This window comes from Notothenia rossii, assembly GCF_949606895.1.
Source record: "Notothenia rossii genome assembly, chromosome: 3".
Classification (NCBI taxonomy): Eukaryota; Metazoa; Chordata; class Actinopteri; order Perciformes; family Nototheniidae; genus Notothenia; species Notothenia rossii.
The window spans coordinates 27,273,869-27,298,537 of NC_136901.1; the positions used below are offsets into that span (position 1 = coordinate 27,273,869).

The 24,669-nt window shown below is 40.9% G+C and overlaps 1 protein-coding gene across 1 annotated transcript in view; it reads left to right on the plus strand.

The window, feature by feature from the left end:
* pcxb (pyruvate carboxylase b) overlaps positions 1-24,669 on the plus strand; it is a 298,980-nt gene that overhangs the window by 67,311 nt on the left and 207,000 nt on the right. The window contains 1 exon segment of the mRNA XM_079671136.1: positions 573-691. Within this exon segment, the coding sequence (XP_079527262.1) occupies positions 573-691 (119 nt within the window).

The window sequence follows — 24,669 nt, forward strand, 5'->3', positions numbered from 1 at the left end:
ATGGGAAATGTTACCAATATACTCACGGACCACTAGGGGGCGCTCACGGACCACACTTTGAGAAGCACTGCTCTACTGTGACATGTTTACATGCTTTAATGTTCAGAAAGGTCTTTATTCACGTCAAATGTGTTGGAGCGCTAGCCAATAGAAGCGCAAGTGGTCCATAGTGATGTCAATATGTTACGGCATATCTTAGAAGACATATTATGGTCCCTTCCAATACACATTTCTTTACATTTATCAAGCAAGTGATTTTGAATCTGACTGCAGTGTGAAAATGTGCTTTTATAATGAGCTTTTAATAAATCCCCCTTGATTAATGACCTAATTATTACAAGGCAGGAAAAGGATGAAAAAATCCCTCGTGCCTCTGTACAAATAAAACGGAGCTTATTTTCTCATTTCATGGAGTAATATCTGCGAGGAGAGAGCACTGTGTTTTTGTTCTTCTGCTTTCATGGCTCATTAAGATGAGTGAGTGCTTCTTCATGACTGTTTACACAGCTGACATTATTATTAGGAGAACTCGGAGCTGTAAAAGTGCCTTTTTCTCTCCATGTTTTCTGCAGGTGGGCTACGAGAGCGCGGGCACCGTGGAGTTCCTGGTGGACCGACAAGGCAAACACTACTTCATCGAGGTCAACTCTCGACTGCAGGTTGAACACACGGTCACTGAAGAGATCACAGAGTGAGTAGCAGATGTTTACATGTGCGGATGGTTGATGCAGTTATTTTTTTTGTGTGTTGTCTGGTGCAGCTCCAAGGTGAGATGCTTCCCCAGAAACTTGACAGGGGATGTTGGAGGCCTGGAGGAGGCTGGGGTTTTATGATTATCAGAAACATCATTACCAACATTTGTTCAATACTGAGATCACGATTATACATCATGATTTCATTACACGTTATCTTTGCTTTTATCCAAATTGACAAACATTTACCCCCCGAGCCATAGTGGTTCCTATTTATATACATCATGCATTTAGAAATAAAATGGTGTAGTCTTTAACACATTGATCTGGTGCAATATGAGATGCTAGATCTATGAAGAACATTGCCGAAACTATTTAAATATGAACATTGGTCGTATAATATGCATTATGACACAACAGAAAAAAGGACATTCCAAAGCCGAACTACAGCTGTCTTTTACCCGGGCATGATCTCTCACACCAGACAAAAACAGAGCATCATTTCCAAACTGATGAATTGATGAAAATGTCCTTTTCATCAATTATGTTATCATAGAATCCTCACTAGCCAAAATTGTGAATAATCAAAGCACATGTTCGTAGCGTGTCGGTGCCAGTCAGTGACTTCATTGGGCCTAAAAACACACTTTCCCATTGACCCACATTGAGGAAGAAAGGTCTTTCACCCAGCATTTGTTTGTTTTTTAGCTAAATCAACTACACAGTACACACACTCTTTTAGTCCTTATTTAAATCACTATGATCAACAAGTGGTAACATTTATTAAAAGAAGGTAGATTGAAGGGAGGGCCTCAGGAAAACTTAAGTCTGCATGATCCAGGTACTTTTTGAATCTACAGTCAGTCCCTTTTTGGCTTCAAGTGCCACTGAGCAACTTTTAGAGGAATGAATTGGCCCCCACCTCCGATTCTGTATCCAGTTTTCTTTATACATCCATGGATGATCGATAAGAGTGGAGGCAATTTCAGACTTAACAGAAGAAAAAACATGGGAAAGGAAAATGGACGGATTGAGGAAAGGTAAAAACGAGGATGGATGAAGGGTACGCAAAGTGGGATTAGTGAGGAGATAAGCGGGACGATGAGGTCAGAGAGACAATGGGAGTGAAAGAGAGGGTGGATGATGAAAGATATAAATAGCACTCACTGATGACCTGTGAGATTTGCTCGGCTGAAACACAGACGGGTCTCAAACTTACACACGCCACAAACTCAAAAACCCACAGGTCTACACGCCCTGCGGTCACACCCATAAATCTGTGCTCGGCACTGATGGCTGTACACAGAAAGCTACAATTACGCTAATTGGTATTAGATCCTCGCCATAATTAGATAAATTAATTAATTAACGTGTGCAACTAATATGGGAAGTGATGCATAAACACACAATGATGTCAGCTGTTACCATGGCAACTGAACATGACTGACAACTTTATAAACCGTGTTTTTTTTTTTGATGCTGTACAGTTTTGTTTGGCATCTTTCTTCTCTTTGTAGTTGTTTTTCCCCTTTTCACGCGCAAAGGAGCTCCTATTCATCTTGCATGATTTGCATTACAAAACAAAAGTGAGCTAAATCAGCTCTGGATGGGTACAAAGACTCATCAGTAAACATTGAAGTCTTGAAAATCATTAAGTCACACAGCCAAAAGTCAATTTTGTTTCCCAAACTATTTAGTTTGTGTTATTTTGAGGAACACGGTGTCTCTTTTTAAATCTATCCTGTCAGTTTAGGTCTTTAAATATTTATGCACGCCAGAAAATGTGAGTAATGTGACTTAATATGAATGATTTTAAAGAGAGATGTGACAGCAGTAATATTGGTTATCTATCTATTTTAGGAGGCAGTCCCTTTATGATTTTGAAGGAGGATTTGATTTTTGAAAAGTTGCATGTTTCCCCACCTGCTACATGCTTGGTCTTGACTCAGTGTTACCTCAGTCAAGGAAACATGTTATTAACTAAATTGTCGGTGGGTTAAAAAGCCCCCTGACACTCTCTGACTTCATTTACTTTGGCTGATTAAGACATCTTCCCAGGATCTATGTGGGCGGTGACTCCCATGGTATCTTTTGTATATCTTAATATGGAAGGCATATTTCGCTTTTATGATTCCTTAAGGAGTCAATGATGCACCTCCGAAAACTCCCATAGTAACTCCACCCAGCTCGTAAGCATCTTCAATAACAAAAGCACCTCTCAGGGTTTGCAGACGCAGTTTAAAACTGCCATGAAATCAAAGTAAACGTTTTTAATGAGTTTATTTGATAATGTATTGAACCGGTTGTCACTTACTCACCTGTATCTGGTAAAACAATTACAAAAAAAGTAGTTTAGTAATGGTATTTAGAGTTTGACATCCTGTAAAATGATGTTGACTCATCCTGTACTCAGGGATGCTTACTATGTTTTATGGCTGCATGAAATGCTTTTAATATGGACAAATCTTACCATTGGGATACATCAGTTTAACCGGTTTAACCCATGGATAAACCTGAATCACCATCATCCCCTTGCTGCATAAACCTAAGAACTTTGCTGACAAATATTTCACTTTCACAAGTTGATTTAAAAAAAAAAAAAAAAAAAAAGATATGTTGAAACTTGCTCTGTCTTGTTAGTGTCATGCTGCTACCAGCTGTTGATAAGCTTGAAACGTTTCCATCTGTGTGATATATAAACAAAATCTGGGTTTGATCAAAAAAATATTGCCCATAATACTGCCAGTGGTCAGTAACTTCTCAGGGTTACTTGAAGACTATTTATAAAAAGTGTAAATTCATTAAAAACAAACACACTTTAGATTATTTGAAGACGGGTGATCTGTATGATGGGTGTTTCTGCATGGTTCTCGTGTGTCTAATATCTTCATTTTGCCTCTTATCTTTAGAAAAGTGTGCTGAGCTCTTCTGTGCTTTTCTAGGAAACAATAATGTAGGGAGAAAATGGGATATTTAACTATCATAAATCATGCATTTCATGTGCACAGAGAAGACATAACTACAGTGTAAACTTTACCAAATTCCTTTTGTATAACTGCTAAGGAATTCAGTGTCATATTCAATCCATTTAAAGATGAAAAAGGCTAAAATAAGCAAGGAAGTTGGCCATTATCATACTCGTATCTAGTTGCAACTCACAGCGTATGTCTTGCTTGATCAGTTGTGAGGATAACATGAGATGGGAAATATTTTGACTTCAATAGATGTTTCTCTAATCTGCATTTGACCTCCATCTGCCCTCCGTTTGTTCTTGATATCTCCTCCTCTTTTCCTTTCTACCTGCTTACTTGTATGCATGGACACACACTCAGGTACACACATACCCTGTTCTTCTATCAGGGAGACAATTAGTTGGTAGAAAGCCATTATAACACATCCTTTTCTCTCCAGTCAAATGTCATATCCTCTTATCCTGCAGAGAGCCTTAAATCACACGGGAAAAATGTGACGTTTTGGGGAATTGGGGTCATTTAAATCTTCAGGAGAGCAGTTAGTACTCACAGCATCCTGAATCAAAACGCCACAATTTTAAAGTTCCCCCCGTCACAGGCCGCACTTTTTAATTTGCACAGCGTTGATTTCAGAATGGTTTTCGGCTTTCAGCAGCCACCGCCAAACAAGTGTTTCCTCAGGAACTCGATGTGCATCCATCTAAATAGTGGGGGACATGTACCCTTTACAGTGGCACATGCTTACATTTGAGTATAAATGACTATTGTGCGTTTATTTGAACGTTACACCCATTTGTCTCCCAGCGTTTCCACTCCACTGCTCTCCCAATCTGAGGTCTGCGAGCACATTCATTCTTGTTGCTCTGTTTGAGTCGGACTGTTACTAATAGACTTTGTCAGCGCGGTAATTTCTCATACTGAGTTGTGAAACTCCCCTTTTAAACTTTGTCTTTTCTTCCCCCCTCCTCCTCATTGTGTCCTTTCATCACTTTCTTGCCTAATTCCTTTTTCATCAATCACTCGCTTTGCTAGCTTTCTCCAACCTGGCTGCAGTTGAGCCTTTCCCCTTCCTCTTTTATCTTCATTCTGTCTCTGTCAATCCCCCTCTGTCTTCCTGTGAGCTGTGTTAGGGAGGAGTGAACTACATGGAGCTAAACTAGTAGTTTATTAACTGGCTTAACTATTCATAAGTGTATAAAGAGACATTTGTAGGTTATGGAACTGAGTTAGACAACAGGCTCTCTTTGAAATGTGCGAATTCAAAAAGCTGGCACTATTTGAACACAGTTGAGTGGATTTTATAATTGAATGTGACTTTATTTTGCTATTTCATAACACAGCACACTTCTTCTCGATGTAGCTGGTTTTATTCTCCTATTTAACTTAAGTAGCTTAATCTTACCACACTCAATTTCTCTTGATGGTAGCTTTGCTGTGGTCCAACGTAGGGCTGGGCGATATATCGAATTTACACGATACATTGTGGATTGCACTCCATGCGATGTCGTAAAATGACCACATCGTGAACATCGAGTATTATGTTGTCAAATCAATTTCCCGCCGCGGCCAAATGAGCTTTCCTTTCTCCCTCATAGACACAGTCACACACGCAGGCACACACGCAGGCACCATCTAACTTGCACACAAACATTACACACATGCACAGTGACAGAGAGCAGGGCCTCGACATTATAAATGGCCCGCTGGCTCGGAAGCACTATTTAGACACCCCGGGCCAGCATAACGTACTTTTCCACTTGCCGCTCGGGCCACTAAAATATTGCTTAAAAAAATAAAATTGTCCTGTGGTATAGGTACTTTGACAAGCAATGTTGTTAAATTGTTTCGTTTATTAACGCTACAACATAGCGTTTCGTGAGGCGGTTGTCGTTGTTGGGTGAAAGGCAAACGGGAGCCTGCTCGCGATGGCTCCGCAGCAGCTCCCGTTTGCCCGTGAGCGCCGGGCAAAAAACTATCTTCAAATAAAATAAAAGTCACCGGAGGAGTTAAAGGAGAGTGACAGGGAGCATGAGAGAAGAGGGAGAGAAAGTTTCAGCCAGCTTGATCGATGGAGTTGGCTTCTAGTGTGCAGTGACGCGTCCCTAAACCCTTTTATAATCTATCGATTAGATTTATGATTCTAACATTATTAAAGTAGGGAAGACATGTGGAGATTATCCGGCTGAACAAAACGTGCATTATCAAACAGGTTTGTTTTCCACGGAACTTATTTCCAGCCTATTTTCCAAAACCCTGTGGAGAAATCCCATTGCTTTTTTGTCGAGGAACCAGCAGCTTACTTCCTGGTTTTAGGACGCGTCACTGCACCTCTCAATATGATGCCCATATAAACAAGGTCTTCTGTCGGCTCTGTACATCAATGCCGACCTATGCTGACAAGTAAGTGAGGAGAAGAAAATATAAAGGTATTGGCTATAGGGAAATGTCCCAGCAGTTTAGGAGAATGAAGGTTCAAATCTAATCTACTAGATAGCCATTACATTTCTAACTCCTGATAATGACAAGAAGACAGAAAGCGCATTATACTAATAATAATAATACTACTCATAATAATAGCAGACATTTTGAACAATGACCACAATATCATTATTTTCATAAACCAAATATGAACAATTGAGGAAAATGAGGAAGAACTGATGATTCAAATGTTGTAGTACAAGTAGTAATGTAGTTAGTGCATAAATTACTAGGCAACAAATGTGTTCATTTTCTTCATTATTAGTCGATTTTTTTAATGCAGACATATGTTGCAGGGACTACTAGAATCATCATACTGCGTGACTGTAAACATCAAGGGGTTAACTTTTTTTTTTTTTAGAGGACATTTCAGAATATCGCGATATATATCGTATATCGCGATATAGTCAGTAAATATCGCGATATCATTTAGAGACCATATCGCCCAGCCCTAGTCCAACGTCTCCACAGTGAAGTCATTGGTAGTTTGCAAAGCTATACTTTCAAGTACCCTTCCAAACACAACCTCTGTCAACACACACCCGGGTCCAATCACAGGAAGTCCAGCTTCAGTTTAAGTCTGGGTAACTGTGTTTGAAAGACCCCTTCAGCCTTTCAAGTGTTCGTAGTTAATTCTCCACTACTTCTCTCAGTTTCACTGCCTCAGCTCTGCTTTTTCGTCCGATATCTGTTATTGGGAATATATTTGAGACTCTCCCTCTCCCCCTTGCCATGAATGCACAGTGTATTGCTTTTTCCTAGCCTTCATCCCTTCCTATCCTTGTTGTTCTTTGCTTCTCATTTCTGAATATTGGATTGCTTTGGACATTTATTTAACATGCTCCTAACCAGTCTTCATCGGTTAATTGACTCTTGAAGGAATCGAAACACAAAGCTTTTGACTTGACTTAAATACTTTTTAGCCAACACTCGCCATACTTTCCACACAATCTGAATTGAAATCCTTATACCAAGTTTACATTTAAGGTTTATGTTCACATTATCGTATTCCAGATGTGATTTCTATATACAGACTGCATGTCAACAGCACCTGAAGTGGGCTCTTATCGGTACGCCCCTCAATTAGGCTCTCTGGAACCGATTCCCTCCCTTTGATGTAGGCTGCATGCTCTGCAGTTTGGACTGACTGTTACTAATATGCTGCTATCTGCACTGAGGGTCAATGCAACACACACACACACACACACACACACACACACACACACACACACACACACACACACACACACACACACACACACACACACACACACACACACACACACCACACACACACACACACACACACACACACACACACACACACACACACACACACACACACACACACACACACACACACACACACACCACACACCAAGTCCCACTCTCCTTTATCCATCCCCTCTTCTCGCCACCCATCCGTCACCTCCTTCATCCCTCCCTCAGGTTCTCCCCTTCATCTGTCCGTCCTCATCTGACCTCACCCTTCTCTCTCTCTCCTTCCTCACACAATCGTCCCCCCCTGTTTTCCCAGCCCTGTCAGTGTCACTCCCATCACTCCTCCTCTCTCTCCCTCCCTCTCATCATCTCACCTTTGTCATTCTATCCTCTCTAGCTCCACCCACGTCCATACATTCACCTCTCTCTGTCCTTTACCTCTCCTTACCTCGTCTCCGGCTTCATCTTTACATTTTCCTTTTATGTCCTTGTCTCCTCCATCACACCTCCCTCCTTCTGCCTTCTTATATCCTGCTGTTTTGTCACTTTCGGTCCCTCCTTACTCCATCTTTTTATGTATTTTAACACGTGGAAGGCACATTAAAGACATGGAGGCAATTCAATTCAATTAGAAAAATGCACCATCAGACAATAAGTTAAACAATTGATCTATTTGATTTTCTGTCAAATAAACATCCTTTAAATTGTTGTATTTTAACAGCTCATTTTAAGCAATATGAAGTGTGTCTTCATTGGGAACGTTACAAAAATAAACACACGAAAAAAACCTTGTTCCAGTGTAATTTAGATTTATGAAATACCAAAAGGAAGTAGAGGAGCTGTACAAAATAGAACATCTTAATGAGGATCTAACAGCTGCAGGAGCTCCTCAGAAAAAACAAAAAAATTAACTTTATTTTTCTGTTTATAAAGATTTATCGGCAACACCAGTTGCAGTTTGATTAACTTCTAATGGTATACGTATTGCATTTATTGCTGGTATAAACTGTTAGACATGTTTATTTATTGCATTTCTTATACATTGGTACTGATGAATTTGTGGAAGCCTGATCTAGTTAAGCTCAAACTTAAACAGAATCTGCCTTAATAGAGAATAACAGCAGTTGAAGTCCCTCCTAACCACATGTCTGTCACCTTTCCTCCTCCTCCTCTTCCTCTCACTCTTCACTCGTACTTCTTCCTCCACCTTCTCTCTGTATGTTTGATTGTTGTGTCACATCTCTCACTTTTCCACGGTGCCAGTTTCTTGACAAAGTGGCATCTTTGTTTGACTGAGAAGGCATCCTCCTCACTCCTCTCCGCTTCCCTCCGCAGCGGAATAGTGAAGTGTCAGTGAGGAGGCGGAATGCCATACCATCTAGAATACACACACACACACACACACCACACACACACACACACACACACACACACACACACACACACACACACACACACACACACACACACACACACACACACACACACACACACACCACACACACACACACACACACACACACACACACACACACACACACACACACACAGTGTATCTCATTCTCACAAACATAAAATACGCCCCCGATTTCCAAAGACATCAATGAAGACACACATGCAGAAGCATTGTACCTTGACATTATTCGAATACCTTTTCATCTCCGAATTCCTGCACAATAGAGACAATTGTGTCTCATGCCTCTACCTAAAGTGTTGTTGACACATCTGCCATACATGTAAGATTTATTTTGTCTAGGAGGTCCTCTGTGTGCGTGTGTTTGTGTGTGTGAGATAAGTGTGTGTGAAAGGGATGAGGCTGTCTCTGCATTCAGTTCCAGCTCTGCCTTTGAACTTCTCCTCTCTAAAGGTTCAATTTGTCCATAAATGAGCTGTAAACGATCTCCCCTTTGTGCGTCCAGTGTGTGGCAGCGTGCATCGCCCCCATGTGTGTTTGGCGCCATCAAGGGACGTCGCCCATTTCTCTAAGATTGGAGTCCTTTAGATCTTAAAGTGATGTAATTATACCGCCAGGCTCACGCTGGGCTCTGTGTGTTCCTTTATCCTGAGCAGACGGCGAGGGAATTTGTGCATATCTTTGGAGAGGCACGATTCCTTGTGTTGGGCCATCTGTAAGGCCAAACAAAAGTTATTTACAAGTTTACTCTCCACAATATTCCCTTAAAAAAATAATCTGACAAGTCAACCATGTTTGCATCTCAGAATTCTTTTTTTTCCCAGAAGTCTTTTCATTTCTCAGGCAGTAGTTCATGGCTACATCAATTTTGAATCTCAGCTGGCAATTTCTACACCTTTGCTGATCCACGTCTGGTGCCCTGTAGCTCAACTGGTAGCAGGAAGAACAGAAAGGAGTACCTAAAGAATTTCTCGTAGAAACACTGTAAGCACTAGCTGTTACAATAATGTGGGCCGAAAGTCACTGAAAAACCTTCCGCCTACAGAGTTGTCCACTAAAGAAAGACATGCTCACCAAATGCTCTCATGAATGTTGACGGATTTCATTTTCTCGAAACTGGTTTTAATTCAAAGTTTAGTTTCAAAGGTCTTGACCTTGCCCACAGCAGTTTATAAACAAAATATTTAATTAATCTCCCTTGTCAAGGTCAAGTAGAAACTGTAAAACATGGACGAGAAATTCTGAAAGTGCTCATTACAAAAATGGACTTCTGGAAAGGGGCACTTCATTGAGGTCTCTGCAAACTCTTGTACCGATGATTATCTCATGTGATTGAAATTATTTTTTTATAAATATTTTTAATTTCAAGTGCTTTTATGCAGTCACTTGAATGGTGAATTTGAGAAAAGACAAGTGGTGACTAGTCTTTCAAAATTGAGGCATATTTTAAAAATAAACTGATCTATTGTTGCATTTGTAAAGCCTTTTTCGGGAATGAAAATAAAACTTTTGCAAAACCATAAAATATCCTTCTTAACAATGAGCTGCAAAATGGCCCCAGACTGTTCAAAAAGTGTCTAGCAGTTTTTGAGAACAGCTGCTTAATATTCTCAAACAACAATGCAACACTTTGCTGGGTCTGCACATGGTTCCTCTTGGCATTCCCCCCCAAACAACACACGCAAAGCCTCTGAGCTAACTGGCCCGTCCACTAACAGGATTTGGCTCATGATTTTGACATCAGAATCCATACCCTCCGGCTAACCAAAGCAGTATATTTTGCACATTGTGGTGCATTGCTGAGCACATTTCTTTGCTTGACATTATTAGCAAACAGCCAGTATTGGATATTGGAAATACAATTGAGCTGATAAGGTTTGTTTTGCAAAGATAACTTAGTATTGGATTGAGGCCATGATATTTTGTGCAGCTTCTTTAATTCAACAGCAGTTAGTTTTCCTGCCCAGATAAAAACTAATTCCTCCAAAGCCTCTCTTGACCCACCGGAAAAAAACAATAAAGCAGTGCAAGATAGTGATAAATAACCTGAGCCTCTGAGGTCGTTAAACAAACTGCATCAAATCCATCAAATGAGGTATACAGTGACGGGCTCATTTCCAAACTGAAATCCAATAGTGTGCAGATGCTGCGTTGACACAGTCCACCACAGCACAATAAAACGGTCTCTCCGTAGTGCAGGTAATATTCACCGTGCTCATGCATGCCTGTATTGAATTTGATCAAATGTCACCTTTAAATCAATTCAGGTTAAAGGCCTTGCATTAACAACCAGTATTGATTCTTTTAACAGTGTAATATGGATCGAATACATTGTAATAATATTAAGAAAACTGCATTAAATCCATCTTAGAGAAGGCTGTGTGTCTTGTTCTCTCATTGAAAGCCATGTAGGCCTAGCACAGTAGAATGGCTAATGTGTTATTCGACTTTATGTTTCTTATCAGTACCAAGTGTCCCTAAATCTACTGCACAGTGTGTGGAAAACAATTCAGAGCTAATATTATCTAATATTTCATGTGTAATATGGGATTTTTGCCATTTAAGAAAAACATTGCCATCATTACATCCTAGGTTTTGTATGAGGCAATGTAATAACCTGCCATGTAATATTGCTATTTGGAAATGTGTTTATGTAAGAGAGAGGCAGTTCTTTGGAGAGATGCCTTCATTACGGATAACTGTGAGTACAGCAACTTGAGCGGATGAAAGAGCTGCCATGTTTTAAGCACGCCACAGTAAGATTGTTAGTCTTTAAAACGGGTATTTTGACCATAATGCAGACGGAAAGAAAATATTAGAATGTGTGTAAAACCATATTTCCATGCTGAAAAAGAGACTGATTTAGGGCTCTATTGCTTTAAGTATCCAATAGTGCAACACCAGTTCTGTTGCCTCTTAGGCCTGGATATGTGTGAATGCATTAAACGACCCGTGCTTGAGGGAGAACGTGTGTGCTGCACCTGGTTATTTGTCTGCTTAGGCTAATTACTCTTAAATGACCGCTCTCCATCTTCATCAGGCAGAGAAAGAGTGAGGGGAGGGAGAAAGACAGAGAGGAAGAATGCCTCACATTAATTGAGAAAGGGGTCTGACAAACGAGGGGGAGGAAATGGAGAGGGGGGAGGAACATGAGGTGAATTAAAAGAAGACGGCAGCGACCCAGAGCCGCTGCAGCAATAAAAGCAGAGCCAGAGTTCCAGGCCTGCTCCGGCTAGATATGCCTGTGTCCGTGGAGGATTCCTGCATTAATACATTCCTCTGTGAAACCATTTGAGGTGATGCACTGTAATGCCGTTTCCCTTTCCTCCCATTTGTCACAGAGCCCCTCTTTTTTTCCTTCATCCAGCTTGCTTTGTGATGCCTCCTTTCATTCTTTCTTTCTTAATCTTTCGTTCCCTCCTCGTTGAGCACTGGATGTCACAGCCAGCGTATCCAGCGCTCTGTTCTTGGCTTTGATTTCCCTTTTGAACGTGGGAGTTAAAGGAGTTGCTGCCACATCAGCATTATTCACCCTCTCCCTCTTCGGTTCTCCCAACCGCTGCAAACTGTTCCTTGGCACAGCAAGGCAGCAAAAGATATTCAAGAGAAGGTCGACTCTGTATCATTGTAACGATTAACAAGCTAAGCGACTTGTTTTAAAAAATGCCCTCTCTCCCTCTTCTCATCCCCTCTTTTATTGTTCCCGCATCCTTCTCTTTTACCTGTGTCACCCTGCATGCCCTCTTCTCCTCTGGACTTTCATCCCCCTTACAGTGCATCTTATTTTGCTCATGGCTTATTGAATCTGTTATCCAACTCCCTCCTGCCACTCCTCCTCTCTTTGCTTCTTTCCATTCCTTTATTCCTCAACGCCAAAAGCAAACACATGGGGCTGTAAATAATCCACATCTTGTCCCCTGGTTACACTCAGCAGGGGGTCTGTATCTGTGCGTCCAGGAGAAAAACATTGATAAGAAAATAGAAAACATGACGAGAAGCTCCATTATAATCCAGAAAACTGTTTTAATGTGTGTGTGTGTTACAGTGTGCTTTGGTGTGTGTGTTACAGTGTGTGTGTTACAGTGTGCTTTGGTGTGTGTGTTACAGTGTGCTTTGGTGTGTGTGTTACAGTGTGTGTGTTACAGTGTGCTTTGGTGTGTGTGTTACAGTGTGTGTGTTACAGTGTGCTTTGGTGTGTGTGTGTTACAGTGTGCTTTGGTGTGTGCTTTGGTGTGTGTGTTACAGTGTGCTTTGGTGTGTGCTTTGGTGTGTGTGTTACAGTGTGCTTTGGTGTGTGTGTTACAGTGTGTGTGTGTTACAGTGTGCTTTGGTGTGTGTGTTACAGTGTGTGTGTTACAGTGTGCTTTGGTGTGTGTGTTACAGTGCGTGTGTTACAGTGTGCTTTGGTGTGTGTGTTACAGTGTGCTTTGGTGTGTGTGTTACAGTGTGCTTTGGTGTGTGTGTTACAGTGTGCTTTGGTGTGTGTGTTACAGTGTGTGTGTTAGTGTGCTTTGGTGTGTGTGTTACAGTGTGCTTTGGTGTGTGTGTTACAGTGTGCTTTGGTGTGTGCTTTGGTGTGTGTGTTACAGTGTGCTTTGGTGTGTGTGTTACAGTGTGTGTGTTACAGTGGGCTTTGGTGTGTGTGTTACAGTGTGCTTTGGTGTGTGTGTTACAGTGTGCTTTGGTGTGTGCTTTGGTGTGTGTGTTACAGTGTGCTTTGGTGTGTGCTTTGGTGTGTGTGTGTTACAGTGTGTGTGTTACAGTGTGCTTTGGTGTGTGTGTTACAGTGTGTGTGTTACAGTGTGCTTTGGTGTGTGTGTTACAGTGTGTGTGTTACAGTGTGCTTTGGTGTGTTACAGTGTGCTTTGGTGTGTTACAGTGTGCTTTGGTGTGTTACAGTGTGTGTGTGTGTGTGTGTGTGTTGTGTGTGTGTGTGTGTGTGTGTGTGTTACAGTGTGCTTTGGTGTGTTACAGTGTGCTTTGGTGTGTGTTACAGTGTGCTCTGGTGTGTGTGTTACAGTGTGTGTGTGTGTGTGTGTGTGTGTGTTACAGTGTGCTTTGGTGTATGTTACAGTGTGCTCTGGTGTGTGTGTTACAGTGCGTGTGTGTGTGTGTGTGTTACAGTGTGCTTTGTTGTGTGTGTTACAGTGTGCTTTGGTGTGTGTTACAGTGTGCTTTGGTGTGTGTTACAGTGTGTGTGTGTGTGTGTTACAGTGTGTGTGTGTGTGTTACTGTGTGTGTGCTTTGGTGTGTTACAGTGTGCGTTGGTGTACGTTAGTGTGCTTTGGTGTGTGTTAGTGTGCTTTGGTGTGTGTGTGTGTGTGTGTGTGTGTTACAGTGCTTTGGTGTGTGTGTGTGTGTTACAGTGCTTTGGTGTGTGTGTTACAGTGCTTTGGTGTGTGTGTGTGTTACAGTGCTTTGGTGTGTGTGTGTTACAGTGCTTTGGTGTGTGTGTTACAGTGCTTTGGTGTGTGTGTTACAGTGCTTTGGTGTGTGTGTTACTGTGCTTTGGTGTGTGTGTGTTACAGTGTGCTTTGGTGTGTGCGTTACAGTGCTTTGGTGTGTGTGTGTTACAGTGTGCTTTGGTGTGTGTGTTACAGTGCTTTGGTGTGTTACAGTGCTTTGGTGTGTGTGTTACTGTGCTTTGGTGTGTGTGTGTTACAGTGTGCTTTGGTGTGTGTGTTACAGTGCTTTGGTGTGTGTTACAGTGCTTTGGTGTGTGTGTTACAGTGTGCTTTTGTGTGTGTTACAGTGCTTTGGTGTGTGTGTGTGTGTTACAGTGTGCTTTGGTGTGTGTGTATACACTGATGAATGTGTCTCTTTAAGCACTGCAGAATACAAGGGAATAAAGCATTTTGTGTACTTGTTGTGTTAGTTTACGCCTAGGCATTTGTGTTGTGTGTGTGTGTGTGCATGTTTGGTTTGGTTTTGTGAGCACGTCATAAAATATTTTTAAGGTGATTATAATTGTGCAGTGAAGCATACAGTGAGTGATTGAGAAGTCAGCAGATGAATAAGAATGAGGGATGTAAGAGTGTTTGTGTGTGTGTTTGTCTACACACAAGGGAAGAATCTCATGTGTGTGTGAGTGCGGGAGAGATTGTGTGTTCAGGCTATTTATGATAATGGGAACGATTCTTATGATTATAATCACAGCACTCATTGTTTCTTGTATGAAATATTTGTGTTGCCCGCTGCCAACATTGACTCTCTCCTTCTTTATTATTACATTTTAGACACTAACTGGACTCGTACTGTTCAATAAGACCCTGCATAAGCTGACTATTACTCATAATTTGTGAATGGAGATAATTGTTATTCATATGCAGTGATGCGCGAAAGCAAACAATGTAAAGAATAGGAAAAAATGCACCCTTTAAACACTTATTCTGCTTCATTTGAACTATTTTGAGCTTATTTGGAAAATTGTTTCCCCGTGTTGTCTTGAACACAGCATTCTGCAGAGCTTTGATTTATCTGAATGCCAACATCAGCATGCTCACAAGGACACCACTAACATCATGATTTTGAGAGGTCATGGATCATGTTTCCAATCTTTGTTAAGCATCTTAGCATGCTAACAGTTGCTAACTAGCCCTGGTACAGCTAAGAAAATAATATCATAATATATTTTTAAAGATATTACAACAATACTTAGTTTCTTTAAAATAATGATTTAAATGTTGACTTGATGATGGTGCTTCTTTAGATTATAAATGAGGGTTCCCTAAAGTGATTATTATTCATCCTTGTGGGGAAATGAATGTACAGAATTTCATTAAAGCTATATTAATATTCTATATTTTACTGGATGATTAAAACACTATGGTTAGCTGATAGCACTACAGAAAGTCAGGGGATCAATATATTAATATGGTATAGTTGTAAGGATTCATGAATTGGTAAAAGAAACATTCTTAATTGAAAGAATAGTTGTAGTTTAATCTGGAACTTTTCTGTGAGAGACTTTGGGGCATACTGTTACTCATTGAAGGAGTTTCAGTAGTGTGTGTCATATCTGTGTTCACATTCTAGTGAGCTGTGACTTAATTTAAAAAACAAAAAGTGTTAATAACCTGCAGTGAGAAGTGATCCCATAATGCACCTGAGCTACAGCTGATCACCTAAAGCACCACGGATCATATTACTGCAGCTCCTTGATTTGTCCTGGGTCCTTCCTGCTGTGTAGATAGTATTAACAATGTCATAGAAGGTGTTTCTATGGCGATGACCTTTTTTAAGGTTGAGGCTTTATATGAATTACTGTACGTCTCCTGTGCCACCACTGTGCTCTCCATGTGATCCCGACAAAACTGCTCCCTTACACGAGCAACAGCGTCTAAACCCAAGGCCGGAATTAATGAAATCCTCATTTGCATGACTTACCATGTCCTAAATGATAAATTAAACTGTAATTTCCATACGATCCGTCCAGTAATCCCATTTGGATCCCTCCTAAGCCTTTCCCGCAGGCTCGGGGCTTCCCAGCCAAGTCGTATCAAAGACTTGAGGAAAACCAGAGGATTCAGCATCAAAAGGTGCCGGATCACGGGGAAGGCCCTGGGAGCTGGGACAGACATGCGTTAGGGGATAGCAACAGAGAGAGGGATGCATTAGTCCTCTACCAAGCTGAAAACAGAAGAAGTGTTTCTGAGATTTAAAGGTTGAGAGTGCCTTCAAAGAGGAGTCGTGAAAAGCTGCTTGGAAGACTCCCTAATGAAGACGTCAGTGTCTTTTCTGACTTGATTCTGCAGCACAGGGGATTGGTCAGGCCCTTTGCAGGAGATACTGTACTGTGCATCCGGCCCACTGAAGCCTGCGGTGAAAGGCGCAGGAGCAGAAGGTGTGTTTGAACCGACCAATCACGGATCATGTCAATATTGTTAGCTTGTCATTCCCCACACAGCGACTAGCCGTGCCACTACCTGCATTCAAATGCCTCTCGTAGCCATAGAGACATGAGTGGAATGTAATTGTGGGAAATGACAGATGAAGTTCCTCCCAGTGAGTTTAGAGGAAGCTCTGCCGTGTTGCCTTCGCTGTCTCACACACAGCGGGCCCTGTCACCGCCCCACACTGCGAACCCTGTCGAGAAGATCATTCTGTGTAAAAAGAATCGCTTATAAATTGTCTTGCGTGCGTCTATATCTCCCCGCCTGTGTTGAGAGAGACTTATACATTCATACATCAAAAGGCTCATCTGTAGTCTGCACATAGCACTGGGTTTAATTATGATGGTCTCCTGCTGGGCGCTGGTATTGGAAGAGGAAGACCCACTGACTTCATCCCGCTGCACACTCACACAAGGTTCATTTGTTTAAAACCTCTAAATGTAAATTAGGTTTATCTGGTCATTGCAGTAGGGAGAGCTGCAGATGTTGCACAGCAGGATGCACAAGGATGTATAACTTTGTGTTTAAAATCCAAGCAATTCCCTGAATGCATCAGTGTGGGAAGTTCTAATGAAGCGTGCACACTTTACTCTGCAGATACTCCAACAGAAATCATCTGTAGGAGGAAAGGTCATGGTGTTTACAGTATATGAAATATATATTCTAGATGTTCTCAATTAAAAAAAACCCTCTTACAAGTTTCATATTAGCCAGAGCCTGCTACAGTTCATTCCTCGCTGCCGTCTACAAATATGGAAGTTTGGTTCATTTCAGACCTTCATTTTATTATGTGCGTTTGCTTCTCGGGGAGAAAATAACATTAGGGATATTTAACTGTGTCTAGCATCCAGGATTTAAAGATTTATTTATTTCATACTTCAAATGAATGGCTTTGCAATTACAAAATGTGTAATTGCAGACTATTGTTGTGACTAAGGGCTTCATGAATTAACTTGACTCGTGTTTAATTGGTTTCCGGCAGTGCATGGAAATGAGAATGCTTTATTCTTTTCCGTTTTTAATAGGTTCGAAAAGAGTTTCCATCCCTTTTTAAATTCTTCTCTCCTTGTAGCCTCAATTCTTCCTCACTCTATATCTTCCAGGTTACTCTTCTTTCTACTTGTCTTAAAGCCTTTTCTTAATGATTTGCTCTCCAAAATTACACTTGTGATATAATACTGTGCGGACAAATTGTCTTCATTTATCTGTAGCTTGTTAAATTGAGTTATCTCTTTGCCTACAGTGTTTATTTTTCTTCCTCTCTGTAACCTTATGCTTCCCTCAATGTTTTCCTTTTCACTGCACTGCTCATTTCTCTCTTTCACGTTATATTCATACCATTTCTACCCCTCCCCTCTCATTGTGGCCTCCATGTTATTCCCCCACGTCTCATATTTTACACATGTTATCTGTGACTCAGAGGGCATCTTTACCTGTGTATCTACCTCCATGTGTGTGTAACAGGTATGTTTCCATTTCCTCACGTGTTATATATGTGCAGCTTGTATCTTTCTGTGGGTGTTCCAGATGTGCGCTGTGGTTACTGATGCCTTTTTAACTACACGTGTGCTCGGTCTGCGGATGCACAAATCTGTGATTGTGTGAGGGCGCTTATTTATCCTCCCGCCTGCTCTCTGTCTCTCTATTTGTGACTTCCACTGTGCAATTTTACGATTGAGAGAACCCGGATTGCTTTTTATCAGGCCTATATGGGCTTTTGCATTTCTGTGTGTGTCTCCCGGTGTGTATTTTGTTGAGTTGTTGTGGACTTTCGTGCAGACCTGTGCTTCACATAAATGCCATTCTTTAAATTAAAATCTTGATTGGAACGGCACCCCCCTCACACTGAGCTGTAGTTTTCACGACTTTTAAGCCAGCGGATTTTTATTACATTTTAGATGAAATTCTGCGGATTTTACAACTTTTACTTCACTTTAACAAAGGACCTTTTTGCCGATTTTTTGATATAACGACAAATATCCCAGTGACAAATAATAACATTTTGTTTATAAATGTGAACATTGCAGTAGATGACTTGCCTTATTATCAGGGTTGGGAGGATTACTTTAAACGTGTATTTGTTAATATTACTAGTTACCTGTAAAATAATGTAATCAGTAACCTTAACTGAGTATCAACGTAGAAAAGTAATGTAACCTGATTACATTGTACATGATAGGCTAAGGGGTGGGACACCTTAAAGCGTTTGACAAATGGCAGCAGAGCCTACAGAACAGTACAGTTCACAAAGAAGAAATCCAATCGACTCCTTTTACAACAAACATTATATGCTCTTTTACATTTTTTTATTAACATTGACATCCTGCTAGTAATCCCCTAATGTTTTAAATGTAAGTTATCTTAATGCGTCTTTTTTGAGTTAACTTTAAGGGAGTATGATTACGTAATCCAGTAACATGTAATCTGTTACTCCCCATGCCTGCTTATTATGGAAGTTGTTGAGTAAGTTAATATTATATTGATTAAAAACCTTTTTAAGTTGTAGGAGAAAAGGGAGCTGTTGAGTTCATAATGTATAGAGCAGGGGTGCCCACACTTTTTCAGCTTGGGACTACTTTTAAAATGACCAAGCCCAATGTGGCAAATGCCATAGTAAGGATGGATGATAGGCTAACTTTAAAAAAAATAAAATTAATTATGTATTTTTTTTTTTTTTCAATGCCATGCGATCTACCCACACTACCTTTGCGATCGACGTAATGGGCACCCCTGGTATAGAAGATGCTCTGCAAGGCCACACTAATAACCCCTGACTGATGCTATATGTTCGGCTGTTGCTCTGAGGTTCACCTGGAATACACAGATAAGAGGGAAGATACATGTAGGTGTCAAGTGTTTATATATTTTTTCAGTTTCATGGGCGCTTCTGTGATTTTCGAGTTCACAAATCAGCCTTGTGGCTTTTTCAATGCCATGTTTACACTCACTGTAGACTCAGCTCCACTTCTTCCATACATTACCTGACAGAATGAAAGTACTGTAGTTCTCAAGAGTGAATGTGGGATGCAGGTTTCTTGTTTGAAGTGGTTCAACAGTTCATGGTTTCAAGTCAAACCAGGTTCAGAATCATGAACTTGAACACAGTCGAGTCAATATGAAGCGGTAGAGATGGACATCATCTCGATATGAAAGTTTAATCGGACAGCACGGAGTCGACGCACCCCAGGACATCAATTTTACACATCAGTTTAGACCGTATGTGGGAGAGCGCTCACGGGATCCAGGGAGGCTTTGAAACATTGCGCTCTGCAACTCCAGACACATGCTAATGTTCGCCAAGAGTGAATCACAAGGGATGTAAATCTGCTGCTGGAGAAACTACGAAAGGTCACACCGCGGGCAGCCATGTTAAAACAAATATGTGCTAAATATGAACCGCAATGATGTTAAAGTGAAAAATCCATTAATTAGAGCAACACGAACATTGAGGCCCTAGCGATACTTAATGACAATCCAGCAGGTTTTTCACTCTTACTCACCTCAGCAGCTAATTTCACTCATGAGTCACTACCCCTGTACTTAAATCAGTGCTAACCAGCAGGTGGAGACTTTGTTTGGAATCAAAACCAAAAGCAATGAATAATTAACGGTTAATTGACCACAAATGAGGATAATTGCTACTTGTCGCCCTACATGATGCTGTCCAATGTTGAAGAATAGTGTGATGGTGTGTGTGAAGCACAATAAATCAACAAATGTAGTTTCTAAAGAAGGGATTAACAGGACAGGACAAGTCTCTTGTGGCAATGATTAGCATTTCATGTTTCAAAATGATCAGAAATGTAATTAAATGTTTTTGGCCTTTATAAATATCTATTTCTGTGCATGTAAATGGTCTGCAAGGGCACACATCCCAAAGTTTCCCTAACACTATTCAAAATACATATAACCTCTTTAAGATTACACTTCCCCTGAACAAAATAGCTTCAAGTTTTTCCCCAAAATCTTTATAAGGTGAAGATACTTGAACTGCTCCCAACAGAAATACCGTATCGCTCATCATTTAAATGTGTTAATAAGGACTATAAAGGTTGGCAGACACGTTAGCGATGCTCCTGTTTGTTTACAATAATGATCTATCCACGTATCACAGCTGACTTACTTATCATTAAATAGCATTTTATGTGTAGCATTGTTTTGCCAGCGTCCTTGGCGATGCTTTGATAAATGCATAGAAGAAGCTAATGAGATGATTGCCTTCGCTCCTTACAGTAACACAATGCTGATTATGTATTCATAATATATGTGTTGTCATTGGAGTGCAGTTTTGGTGATATATTTAGGCCCTGTTTTCATTGTCTGCTGACATTTATCATTGGAAATAGGGTTTGTCCTGTAATTATTTTCCTCTCTCTCTCTCTCTCTCTCCCCCCCTTCTGTCTGTCTCCCCCCCCCCCCCTCATCTTCATGCACTGCCTCTCTCCTTTCGGCCTTTCTCATCTCGTTCCTCGCCGCCTTCTGGCTGCCGCAGTTAGTTTGCATTCCTCTCCCCACTCTTCCATCTGCTTCATATCAACGAAAGCAGGAATTAATTAACAGTCTGATAGTGGGGCCTGAGAAAATGCAGGAGAAAGTGAGCCGGGGAGGGAATCTAATCAAATAGTATCTTGTTTTTGTGTGAGTGTCGTCCATATTTTCCACCCCCCCCCCCCCCCTTGCCTCCTTGTCCTCCTCCACTTATGCCCTCCAACTGTTCCTCTTCTGTTGATTCATCTGGTCATCTTTAAACATACGTTTTACTCTTCCCATTGCCTACCTTAATTGTAAAATCAATTATTTATTATTAAAAAATCTCGAGCATTCCTATTTTCTTTTCTGTCGACCCATCTTTTCTCCTCCCCCTTCCCCTCACATTGATGAGCTGTGATTAATACCCCCCCCTCTCCTCACCCTTTCTCCCTCAGTGTTCTGTTAGCATCTGCATATCGAACAGGCAGCATCATGGCTGCCAGCTAAATTGATGTCAAAATGCCACCCTCCTGCCACAATGATTCAAATTTCCTATTTCCTCCCCTCCTGTCTGTCTGTTCGTTTCCCACCTCCCCCCTCGCCGAGCGTTTTCTTCTGTTTGCTGTCTAAAAGCGCCTAATGAAATTCATACAAACAAGATGGGAGGCCGGATGCTTTCCTCCTCTCCGTCACTCACTTGCTTCATCTCCGTTGTTTTTCTTTCATATTCCCAGTTGTGCCATTTCCCTGTCTTTATTGTCTTCCATCTGTTCTTCACACTTTACTCCATCTCTTATTTTCGAGTTATTTCTCTATGCGGGCCATCTTCTCTTTCCAGTCTCATTCTTTCATTTCTGTTTGTTTATTTGTCCCACCTATTCCCCTCCGCTTTACACTTTATCCTCAAGTTTTTCTACATTTCTTTCCCTGCAGGCCCCATATTTCCAGTTACTTATATATACACAACAGTTTGAGTGTGTGTTTGTTTGTGTCCGTACACATCTGCTACACAACAGTCTGCATTAGTTTTGCCGAAATGAGAAATACATTTCTGTTTTGCTTTTTACCACTTGCCCCGCAGCCATCTTTAAAAGTATATTTACCGGAGACGCATTTTGTGTGTAAGCAAACACAAAAGCAGAGGAAACACACATACACACACTCTCTGAAACAGTGTGGACTAACACTATGTAGTTATAAAAGCAAGTGTTGACTTCAAAAGGAGTAAATGTTTTGCATTTCGAGGCCACGTGTGGGAGGAGGAGAGACAATGGGAGATGAAAGGAGGAGAGAGATATCGGTGGATGAGAGTGAAATTAAAAAGCAAAAGAGAGGGTAAAGAAATTATTGACAAAACTTTTAATTTAAAAGTTCTTTGTAAACTTTAGATCTTTTCCTGCAGCCTCACTTTCTTCTGGCATACACTCACCTCCCTTTCCCTCCCTCCCTCCCTCCTTTCTTCACCTTTTCTCTTCCTTTCTTCCCCTCACCCACCGTTTTCATTTCTTCATCTGCCATAAAATAAACTAGTTTGACATCTTAGGAAATAGGCTTTTTCACTTTCGCTGAGAGTTGTATATGAAGATTGATCCCACTCCCATAGCTTTCCATTCAATATCCCTCTAGCCTCACTTCCTACGTCCTTCCTTCCCTCCCAACTCCCCCTCTCTTCCTTTCACCTTTCCTCCCTCCCATTGCCTCTTTGCCTTCATTCCTTTTGTCCTTCTGAGGGAGGCCAAATCCAATCCTGCCACACTCCCACTTTCAGTTCTGGCATCCTTTTTTTCCTCTCTTCTTTATCCTCCTCCACACTCCCGCTGCCTCTGCTTCCCCTCTCCATTTTCTCGCTCTCCCGCGTGGAGTTGGGAATGTATTGCCGTCATCTTGTCTCTTTTTTTTTATTTATCTCAATCTATTTCAACCCAGTGGATCTCAAGAGTGGAGTATAATATTTACTCTACCTCTGTGGCTGTTTGTCATATTTCCTAGACTTTTTTTTCAATCTCTTATGGCCACAATAAGCTGCTTTCCTCACTTTACTCCTCCCCATTTATTTTCCTCCCTCTTCCCCTTTTAGTTCTGGGCACCCAGCCACCCTCTTCTCCCTCGCTAACTAGCTCTGAGTGAAACGACTGAAAATGCAATTAGTACTCAGCCTTCATGCTCTGCGTGTGTGTGCGCGCACATGTGACAGATTGAGATGGTCTGCGTGTGTGCGACGTTCTGCTAAGCATTTCCTAATGTATTTTCCATGTACTCAAGTGAGGGGAAGTCTTGCATGTGTGTGCATGCATATGTGTTACCGGCAGATATCATGAGTGCTTTCTCAGGTTCTCTTGTATGCATATTCATATTTCTAAAGATATTTAATAGATTGGAATAAGAAAGAGTAAGTTGGTGTGTTCAGGTGCTCCACCCCTCATGTCATAGGTCAGCACGTCATACATCCCCTGCTCTGATTTCCTCCTCCCCAGTGATCTAAATCCCCACACAACTCGAGGCGGACAATATATTCATTTTTAATAAAATTACATTTGAATGAAACCTTCATTGCTCTCTTGACTCTAGAGATGACCCGCAGTAATTCTACGATGATGATGATCAAGTCTTGCTTTGAAATGCATACGTGCCCTTTTCATCATATGGAAGCATACATTAGCATCAATTATAACTATCGCAAGGACCTATTCATGATGGTTAACGTATATTTTTGCAGTTTGGACAAGCTAGGCTAGCAGAGTTATACTACTGAATCAACTATGATAGACTGATTATACTATATTATATTAAATATCTTTAAAAAAGGATAGGCAACCCATTGGATACCTAAAGAAGCAGCCAAGGTTGCCACAAGACAAATGTAATTCTTTCATGATGTGTTTTTTACATTCCTTTAATCCCAGTCAAAGAATAAAAACAATAGCAAAATGATATTGCATGTCACACTGTCAAAAATATCAAAGAGAAATAAATAAGCCATAAATATTCATCACTATAGTTTGGACCACAAAAGTAAGGTATTGCATAGCAACACGAGAGGCTTTTCAACTGGAGTTTTCCAGGTACACTGCTTAAAGTTGCTGTTGGATTGTTTTATTAAACTGTTTATATAAAATTATTTGAGTGACATATTAGCAGAAAAGGCTAAATCAAGGACGATTCCCTCGTTTCTCCATCTATACATACTGAATGCAGGTTTAATCATGGATGTTATACTGTCATTCTGGAAAACAGGCTAATATAGGCTACTTAGCTTCACAAGAAAAACACCCAAAAATATATATTAGCAGTGGTGTATTTGTGTAGTGCATTCTTTGAATTGGCATCAGGAGGAATTCATGTATGGTTTTATAATGTGATCTTGCAAATCCGAGCCTCTCTTACCTTTTTAAAGTCTTTTAAAAAGGAGCAGCTTCCATTGTGTTTGATATATATATATTCCTCATTATCCAACCTGTAAAAGTCCACCTAGTTAATGTTGATGTCATGCTGCGCTGCAACAAAATGCTGTGTCAGGTTTTAGTATGCTA